Source organism: Stomoxys calcitrans, chromosome 1 (genome assembly GCF_963082655.1).
Source record: "Stomoxys calcitrans chromosome 1, idStoCalc2.1, whole genome shotgun sequence".
NCBI lineage: Eukaryota > Metazoa > Arthropoda > Insecta > Diptera > Muscidae > Stomoxys > Stomoxys calcitrans.
In genome coordinates, this window is record NC_081552.1 from 233537462 (window position 1) to 233548356 (window position 10895).

General features: G+C 37.6%; 1 protein-coding gene across 1 annotated transcript in view; it reads right to left on the bottom strand.

Moving 5' to 3' along the window:
• Positions 1-633: 633 nt before the first annotated feature.
• LOC106093705 (acyl-CoA-binding protein homolog) overlaps positions 634-10895 on the bottom strand; it is a 15335-nt gene continuing 5073 nt past the window's right edge. The window contains exons 2-3 of the mRNA XM_013260828.2: positions 1120-1168; positions 634-1033 (exon numbers count right to left, since the gene is read on the bottom strand). Coding sequence (XP_013116282.1) covers positions 785-1033; positions 1120-1134 — 264 coding nt within the window. The 5' untranslated portion in view covers positions 1135-1168 and the 3' untranslated portion in view covers positions 634-784. The remainder of the gene's footprint in view (positions 1034-1119; positions 1169-10895) is intronic.

The window sequence follows — 10895 nt, forward strand, 5'->3', positions numbered from 1 at the left end:
TTTCTTTTATCCTTTTTTTGCCTAAGAAGAGATGCCGGGAAGAGAACTCGACAAATGCGATCCATGGTGGAGGAGATATAAGATTCGGTCCGGCCGAACTTGGCACGCTTTTTTTCTAATTTCACATAGACTCCAATAGAAATAAGTTTTTCACATATGCGATTTCAGTTTCATATAAAAACGGAAAAACGGGCTTGAAAACTTTTTCAGTTTAGCGATTTTTCACTTGCGCGAATTCAATTGCATTGAATAACCCTAAAAATGAATGGTTTTTTCTATTATGTTTCACTTAAGCGGGATTTTGCACTTAAGCGGGATTTTGCACTCAAGCGGGATTTTGCACTTAAGCGGTATTTTGCACTTAAGCGGAATTTTATCACTTAAGCGGGATTTTGCACTTAAGCGGGATTTTGCACTTAAGCGGAATTTTTCACTTAAGCGTATTACGGTTAAGCGGCTTAACCCGATGGAGTTCGCCATTGCCCAGGGCTGCCGTCTCAGTGTACAACACACTGCTACAACAACAACAACAACAACAGTTATGCGGTTTTGACTGTATATAGGGGTATAGTTCGGTCTGTATGCATCTTTTGTGCCCTCGACATGTGAAATAATCACAAAAAACTCACAAAATTATCATCAAATATAAAAATATACAAAATTATTTATTTGCGTTTCTTTTTTTCTTTTTCATAGATAAATTAATAACAAAAATAGGAGTACATATAGCAGGAAAAGCAGGAATTATATGTATAAGCTAAGCTTTAAGATTAAAGGAACATTTTTAGGCATATTTGGCTACCAATGAAGCAGCGAAGGTAATGTATTCCTTCTTGGCATCCTCTTGAGATTTGCCCTTTTGCTTGTTCCACCATTCCCATTTGGCTTTGCCCTTCAAGTCCAAAAGGCCAGGTTTGTCGGTGGTGTTATCACCAACGGTGGCTTGTTTGAACAAGGCGTACAATTGCAAGAATTCCTCATCGGTGGGACGCTTGGTCATGGTCTTGACGCTTTCAGCGGCAGCATTGAATTGCTATGGGAAGAGAGTCAGAAGGAAAGAGGAAGAAAAATTGTTAGAGTTTTAAGGGTAATGGGAATTTGGAAAAAATTACTACTTACTTCATCCAAAGACATGTTGACGACTTGAGAGTTTTGGTTTGGGAATGAACTGAAAAAGAGAAATGAAAAAAAAATGTATTAAAAATTGGAGATATAAATACCAAATAATTACAAAAAATATATTCTGTAGCAATATGAACAAAAAACCAGTAAGGAAAGGCAAAAGTTGGGTGAAGCCGACAAAATAATACTCTACACCACCGAGTCTATGTACTACTTGTCATGCGTAGAACATACATATGTCGAAATAAAGTCTGACTTTAATTTTACATACCCATTGAAAGATCACAGTGAACCTTGCAAGATTTTCTTACGATAGGACCAAAATTGTGACCACTACAATCTGGGAGCTATACCTACATCTGAACTGATTCTATTGAAATTTTGTATGCATTCTGTGACTTCAAAATTAATACCTCACGAAAAGTTTGTTAGGAAGCGCCCAAACGTGTGGCTATTACAGCCTTTAAAGACTATAAGGGACGAAAGCCACATATGGGAGCTATATCTAAAACTGGACCGATTTTTATAAAATTTTCCACACATACTAGGACGTGAAATAGAAGACTTTGTGAAGATTGGACCAAAATTGTGGCTTTTACAGCCATAAAAAGTAAAAGCATGCTTAGTTTGTCTGGGCCGAATCTTGGCTACACACCATCATGGATTCCGCTGAAAATTTACCCTTGTTAACTGAGTTTGTATTTGAATTAATTTAGTCTCAAGAAGTCATATCGGAATATCGGTACTTAGGAGGCCTATATCACCATATTGACCGATTCAGATAAAACTAGGCACTGATGTTGTCAGTGCCAAATTTCAGCCGATTCAAGTGAAAATTGAGGTTTCTAAAGGATGAATAAGTCAAATCCGGCGATGGGTTTATATGGGGGCTGTATCTGTTTATAGAACGATTCGAATCATACTTGGCACGAATACTGGAAGTCATCACGCAAGTCTTTGTTCCAAATTTCAGTCAAATCGGATGAAAATTGAGTCTTCTGAGGGCTCAAGAAGTCAAATCCGGGAATCGGTTTATATGGGAGCTATATCTGTTTATAGACCGATTCGATTCATACTTGGCGGGGGTGAACGAAGTCATCACGCAAGTCTTTGTTCAAAATTTCAGCCAAATCGGATGAAAATTGAGGCTTCTGAGTTCTCAAGAAGTCAAATCAGGGGATCGGTTTATATGGAGGCTATATCTGTTAATAGAACGATTCGGACCATACTTGACAGGAATGAACGAAGTCATCACGCACGTCTTTGTTCCAAATTTCAGCCAAATCGGATCATAATGAAGGCTTCTAAGGGCTCAAGAAGTCAAATCCGGGAATAGGTTTATATGGGGGCTACATCTGTTTACAGACCGATTCGGTTCATACTTGGCGGGGGTGAACAAAGTTGTCACGCAAGTCTTTGTTCCAAATTTCAGCCAAATCGGATGATAAATAAGGCTTCTAAGAACTCAAGAACTCAAATCAGGGGATCGGTTTATATGGGGGCTATATCTGTTTATAGACCGTTTTGTATCGTAGTTGGCACGTATGTTAGAAGTCATAACACAAGTCCTTGTTCCAAATTTCAGCAAAATCGGATGAAAATTGAGGCTTCTAAGGCCTCAAGAACTCAAATCCGGGCATCGGTTTGTATGGGGGCTATATCTGTTTAAAGGCCGATTCGGAGCATACTTGGAAGGGACGTACGAAGTTGTCACGCAAGTCTTTGTTCCAAATTTCAGCAAAATCGGATGAAAATTGAGGCTTCTAAGGGCTCAAGAAGTCAAATCCGGGAATCGGTTTGTATGGGAGCTACATCTGTTTATAGACCGATTCGATTCAAACTTGGCGGGGGTGAACGAAGTCATCACGCAAGTCGTTGTTCAAAATTTCAGCCAAATCGGATGAAAATTGAGTATTCTGAGTTCTCAAGAAGTCATATCGCGGGATCGGTTTATATGGGGGCTACATTTGTTCATAGACCGTTTCGGATCTTACTTGGCATGGATGTTCGAACTCATAAGTCAAGTCTTTGTTCCAAATTTCAATCAAATCGGATGAAAATTGAGGTTTCTGGGGGCTCAAGAAGTCGAATCGGGGGATCGGTTTATAAGGAGGCTATATCTGTTTATAGACCGATTCAGATCATAAATGGCATGCATGTAGGAAATTGTAATTTAAATCTACGTTCTAAATTTCAGCTGCTCATTGGGGCTGCTAAGGGGTCAAGAAGTCAAATCGGGTGATCGGTTAATATGGGAAGGTTGAAATTTCGCACATTCTGTTCTTTTATTGCTTCCAACAACTGTGCCTAATACGGTCTAAATCGGTATACAACCTGATATAGCTCCCATATAAATCGATCTCTCGATTTGACTTCTTGAGCGACTGGAAGCCACAATTTTCGGTCGATTGGGCTGATATTTTGCACATAGTGTTCTTAAATGACTTCCAATAACTGTGTCAAGTATGGTCGAAATCGGTCTGTAACCTGATATAGCTCCCATATAAACCGATCTCCCGATTTTACTTCTTGAGCCCTAACAAGCCGCAATTTTTATCCGATTTGGCTGAAATTTTGCATATAATGTTCATTAATGATTTCCAATACCTGTGCCTAATACGGTCCAAATCGGTTTATAACCTGATATATCTCCCATATAAACAGATCTCCCGGTTTGACTTCTTAAGCCACTGGAAGCCACAATTTTCGGTCGATTTGGCTGAAATTTTGCACATAGTGTTCTTAAATGACTTCCAATAACTGTGCCTAATACGGTCCAAATCGGTCTATAACCTGATATATCTCCCATATAAACCGATCTCCCGATTTGACTTCTTGAGCCACCGGAAGCCACAATTTTCGGTCGATTTGGCTGAAATTTTGCACATAATGTTCTTTACTGATTTCCAATACCTGTGCCTAATACGGTCCAAATCGGTCTATAACCTGATATATCTCCCATATAAACAGATCTCCCGGTTTGACTTCTTGAGCCACTGGAAGCCAAAATTTTCGGTCGGTTTGGCTGAAAATTTGCACATAGTGTTCTTTAGTGACTTCCAATAACTATGCCTAATACGGTCCAAATCGGTCTATAACCTGATATATCTCCCATATAAACCGATCTCCCGATTTGACTTCTTGAGCCACCGGAAGCCACAATTTTCGGTCGATTTGGCTGAAATTTCGCACATAATGTTCTTTAATGACTTCCAATAACTGTGCCAAGTATGGTCGAAATCGGTCTATAACCTGATATAGCTCCCATATAAACCGACCTCCCGGTTTGACTTCTTGAGCCACTGGAAGCCACAATTTTCGGTCGATTTGGCTGAAATTTTGCACAAAGTGTTCTTTAGTGACTTCCAATAATTGTGCCTAATACGGTCCAAATCGGTCTTTAACATGATATAGCTCCCATATAAACCGATCTCCCGATTAGACTTCTTGAGTGTTCTATAACTTCACACATAGTGTTCTATAATGATTTCAATGTGTTGTTTCATTATGACTTCTAACAGCTGTGCCTAGTACGGTCCAAATCGGTCTATAACCTGGTATAGCTCCCATATACACCGGTCTCTCGATTATCTTTGTTCGATACGTAGCAGCTTTAATTTTTGCTGGTTTGACAAGGTTTGGTATGTAGAATAAAATTATGCCCTTCAACTAAATTTATTTTGTACAAATTTTTACCGGAATCCGTGATGGTGGGTTCTCAAGATTCGGCCCGGCCGAACTTAGCACGCACCTACTTGTTTAATTTTTACTTCAAAGCATCTTTAAAAATGTCTAACAGTATTCTAGTCTTCTAAAGTAGACATAGCCATAAAACCCATGGGTGTTAATGAATTTTCTCGTTACAACTGTTTCAGAAAAATCGTTAATTGGGCAAGGAACAAATGCAAAATTGTGATCAAATTGCTAACATTTGGAAGGAACATAGACCATGCCAAGAAGATGACCAAGCAAAGTGATAACTATACACAATCTTCTTCTGGCTACATAATCGAATGGTGAGTTAGAAAACAATCTAGAAAATTAACACCTTGTCGGTTAATTAACGTTAATGTTCTACCACAACGAATTTATGGGTTGCCCAAAAAGTAATTGCGGATTTTTTAAAAGAAAGTAAATGCATTTTTAATAAAACTTAGAATGAACTTTAATCAAACATACTTTTTTTACACTTTTTTTCTAAAGCAAGCTAAAAGTAACAGCTTATAACCGACAGAAGAAAGAATGCAATTACAGAGTCACAAGCTGTGAAAAAATTTGTCAACGCCGACTATATGAAAAACCCGCAATTACTTTTTGGGCAACACAATACATCAAATCATAGGTATGAGAAAGGGAAAAAGTCAAACGGAGCTGACTGGGCGCCATAATTCGTTAAAGTCGTTGAAAAAATCCCCAACTGAGCAATTTGAACTCATTCCGATTATAAACTACGTGTACGCGCTAACATTCGAAAATAGGAATTTCGGGGGGCTCGGACCCTATAGTCCCCCTCCCACCCCCTAGGCTATACCTGGTCGTTTTAAAATTCTTAGACGAGCTAGCTATGTCCGTCCGTCTGGCCGGACAAGTAAAAACGTGATAAGTTCTGCAGAGAAGGTTCTTCATAGTGGATCACCATGGATTCTGCTCAAAGTTTACACAAACAACTTGGGTCGTATATGACACGATTGTTGAAAGTCCTAACAGAACACTATGTACAAAATTTTAACCCAAAGTGATAAAAATGACAGATCGGGAGTTCGGTTTTTATGGGAGCTATGTATATCTGACTTTACACCAATTTGGATCATAATTGTCATGATTATTGACAGTCATTATAGAAGATTAGGTACAAAATTTCAGCTCATTCGAATAAAGTGTGCGCCCTCTAGGGACTCAAAATGTCAAATCGGGAGATCGGTTTATATGGGAGATTTATCAGGATATGGACCGATTTGAACTACAAATGGCGGATTATAACTGAAACCATTTCCCAAGATTGGGTCTTGCCGAACTAAGCACGTTTTAACTTGTTTTGTTCTTCTCTGTGCACTGTGAGAAATGTTCTACCTTCGATTTTGGTATCATAGATTCTTGAGGCAAGACAGATTTTCTAGTTGTTTTTATTGGAATTCCTCTTGTCTTTGATCGTCCACATCGAATTAGGATGCAACTAAGTAACATTTATTTCCATTTAAATTTCAAATCCATATTTTCTGACTTTCTGATTAGATATGCAAAGAAAGCTGGAAAATTCATCATCTTACTCTGACAGAACAGAAGAACATAATAAATTAACTGTATAATCATTCGAATTGGCTTAGCTTTGTACCCTTACAGTAGGAGAGGGTATTTTAAGTTTGACCATTTGTTTGAAACATCAAATTGTAGAACAAGTGAAAGCGTGCTAAAATCGCCCGGCCTAAATCTTATCATGGTAGAGAGTGTCACCATAAATCTCATTGATACCATTGTGCAATTTTCAGCCAAATGAAATAAGAATTGCGCCATCTAGAGGGTAAAAAGTATAATCGGGAGATGGGTTTATATAGGAGCTATATCAAGTTATGAACCGATTCAGACCATTTTTTTGCACGTTTGTTAGAGGTCATGGAAAAAGTCACTGTGCAAAATTTCAGCCAAATCGGGTATGAATAACGCCCTCTAGAGGCTCAAGAAGTATAATCCGGAGATGGGTTTATATGGAAGCTATATCAGGTTATGTACTGATTCAGACCATATTTGACACGTATGTTAGAGGTCATGAAAAATGTCAATGTGCAATATTTCAGCCAAATCGGATAAAAATTACGCCCTCTAGAGGTTCAAGAAATATAATCCGGAGATCGGTTTATATGGCAGCTATATTAGGTTATGTACCGATTCAGAACATATTCAACAGGTACGTTAGAGATCACAGGAAGAGTTACTCTGAAAATTTCAGCCAAATTGGATAAGAATTGGGCCCTATAGTGTTTAGAGGTCATAGAAAAAGTCACTGTGCCAAATATCAGACAAATCAGGCATAAGCAATACGCCCTCTAGAGGCTCAAGAATTAAAATCGGGAGATGGACTTATATAGGAGCTACACCAAGTTTGGACCGATCCAGACCATATTCAACACGTATGTTATAGGTCATAGAAAAAGTCATTGTGCAAAATTTTCAGCCAAATCGGATAGGAACTATGCCCTCTAGAGGCTAGAGAAGTATGATCGGGACATCGGTTTATATGGAATATATATCAGGATTTTGACCGATCACACCATGTTTGGAACGTATGTTAGAGATCATCGAAAAAGTCATTGTGCTAAATTTCAGCCAAATTGGGTAGAAACTGCGCCCTCTAGAGGCTAGAGAAGTGTAATCGGGAGATCGGTTTATATTGGAGCTATATCAGGATTTTGACCGATTCACACCATGTTTGAGACGTATGTTAGTGGTCATAGAAAAATTCATAGTGCAAAATTTCAACCAAATCGGAAATGAACTGCGCCCTCTAGAGGCTAGAGAAGTATAATCGGGAGATCGATTTATATGGGAGTTATGTCAGGTTATGGACCGATTCAGACCATATTCAACACGTATGTTAGAGGTCATAGAAAAAGTCATTGAGCAAAATTTCAGCCAAATCGGATAGGAACTATGCCCTCTAGAGGCTGGAGAAGTTTTGCACCGATTCAGACCATGTTCGACACGTTTGTTAGAGATCATAGAAAGTCATTGTGCAAAATTTTAACCAAATCGGAAAGGAACTACGCCCTCTAGAGGCTACAGAGGTGTAATTGGGAGATCGATTTATATGGGATCTATATCAGGATTTTGACCGATTCACACCATGTTTGACACGTTTGTTAGGGATCACAGAAAAAGTCATTGTGCTAAATTTCAACCAAATCGGATAGGAACTGCGCCCTCTAGAGGCTAGAGAAGTATAATCGAAAGATCGGTTTATATGGGAGCTAAATATATCAGGATTTCGACCGATTCAGACCATGTTTGACACGTATGTTAGTGGTCATAGAAAAAGTAATTGTGCAAAATTTCAGCCATATAGGATAGGAACTGCGCCATCTAGAGGCTAGAGAAGTATAATCGGGAGATCAATTTATATGGGAGCTATATCAGGTTATATACCGATTTAGAACATTTTTGACACGTTTGTTAGAGATCATAGAAATTCATTGTGCAAAATTTCAACCAAATCGGAAATGAACTGCGCCCTCTAGAGGCTAGAGAAGTATAATCGGGAGATCGATTTATATGGGAGTTATGTCAGGTTATGAACCCATTCAGACCATGTTAAGCGCATATGTTAGAAGTGACGTGCAAAATTACAGCCATATAGGATAAGGATTGCGCCCTCTAGAGGCTCAAGAAGTCAAGACCACAGATCGGTTTATATAGCAGATGGGTTTATATCAGGTTAATAACCGACTTCAACCATACTTAGCACAATTGTTGGAAGTGACATCAAAACACCACCTGCAAAATTTCAGTCAAATCGGACGAGAATTGCGCCCTCTAAAATCTAAAGAAGCCAAGACTCAAGATCGGGTCATATGGCAGCTATATCATAACATGGACCGATATAGCCTATTTACAATCCCAACCGACCTACACTTATAAGAAATATTTGTGCAAAATTTCAAGCGGTTAGTTTTACTGGGTTATAAAAACTGTAGCAATTTTAAGAAATGCTAATTTACTCCAGAACATTCCATGAAGCAACAGGGGCAAACTTCTCACATATCAATTAAAGTTGTCAGATTCGAGTTTAAGTTCAATAATAAATGAACTCTTTTTTGTAGCCGAGTCCGTGCGATACATCTTTGAGGAGAAGTTTTTTAGACATACTGATAGGCTTAGAATTATTCCTGAATTTTCCCCTTCGTCTCAATCTTTTTTTCACCAATATCGGTTCAGATTTTGATGTAGCTCCCATACATATGTATCGCCCGATTTGCACTGAAATGGCCGTAGTAGCTACAATTTTCAACCGATCTACACAAAATTTGGCATAGATCGGTTTGCCATTGATCTTAACATATTTGCAAAATTTCATTTAAATCGGTTCAGATTTAGATATAGCTCCCATATATATGTATCGCCCGATTTGCGCTGAAATGGCCGTAGTAAGGACAATTTTCAACCTATATGCACAAAATTTGGCACGGTTTGTTTTGTTACCGTTTTTAACCTTAATGCAAAATTTCATCAAAATCGGTTCAGATTTAGATATAGCTCCCATATATATGTATCGCCCGATTTGCACTTAAATGGCCGTAGTAGCTACAATTTTCAACTGATCTGCACAAAATCTGGCACGGATTGTTTTGTTACTGATCTTAACATTTTTGCAAAATTTCATCAAAATCTGTTCAGATTAAGATATAGCTCCCATATATATATATCGCCCGATTTGCACTTAAATGGCCGTAGTAGCTACAATTTTCAACCGATCTGCACAAATCTTGGCATGGATTGTTTTGTTACCGTTCTTAACATGTATACAAAATTTTATCAAAATCTGTTCAGATTAAGATATAGCTCCCATATATATGTATCGCCCAATTTGCACTTAAATGGCCGCAGTAGCTATAACTTTCAACCGATCTGCACAAAATTTAACATGGACTGTTTCGTTACTGATTTTAACATATTTGCAAATTTTCATCAAAATCGGTTCAGATTTAGATATATTGGGTTGCCCAAAAAGTAATTGCGGATTTTTTATATAGACGGCGTTGATAAATTTTTTCACAGCTTGTGACTCTGTAATAGCATTCTTTCTTCTGTCAGTTATCAGCTGTTACTTTTAGCTTGCTTTAGAAAAAAGTGTAAAAAAAGTATATTTGATTAAAGTTCATTCTTAGTTTTATTAAAAATGCATTTATTTTCTTTTAAAAAATCCGCAATTACTTTTTGGGCAACCCAATAGCTCCCATATACATAAATACTTATATATTGCCCGAATTTACAATTGTAGGGTAGGTGTAGGGTATTATATAGTCGGCTCCGCCCGACTTTTGCCATTCCTTACTGATTTCAGCTTAATTGTTAACGACAGAGAGTTGAAATTCTTTAAATTCAAACAAACAAAAAAAAAACCGTTTATGCAAATTTGAAATTTGCTTCATTGTCTTCCGTGTCTCCACATTGCAAAGCAGAACGAAGTCAATAACCAAACAACCCATTGACCAACTTTTATTTTACTTTGGAATTTATAATTGTTTTTTTTTTGTTTTTTTGTCTATTCCCACCAAGATGTTATCAAAAAAAGAAAAGAACGGAAAGAAATTATTTAATTATTTCTAATCCAGTCGCAGGTATTCTTTTTGCATTGTTGCTTTTGTCAATGATTGTCTGTTGGTTCTTTGTTACCATTCTAAGAGAAAAGTTTTACAAGAGAAACAAATTTTAGACTGTCTTACACTTCACCTAGTTGGCAAAAAACAAAAAAAAACCAAGTGGAAACTTTCTCTAGTAACTGGTCCCAAAAAAAAAAACTAACTAACTAGTCTGGCCAGAATATGCTAGACATGGTTGTAACAGTTCCACATACAAGACCAAATACCGCAACAAACAAATAACTGTTTGGTTTAAGCCAAAACTTTTTTTTTTATGGCCAAACGAGATTCGCACTCAAGTGAAGTAAGAAATGTAGCTCAAAATTATGGAAATTTTGGTATGCGAATGAAATAAATTGAAGAAATTTTGCGTAGAAATTACATTTTTGCCAAATTCAGTATAGAAATGAAATTGTTTGTTTG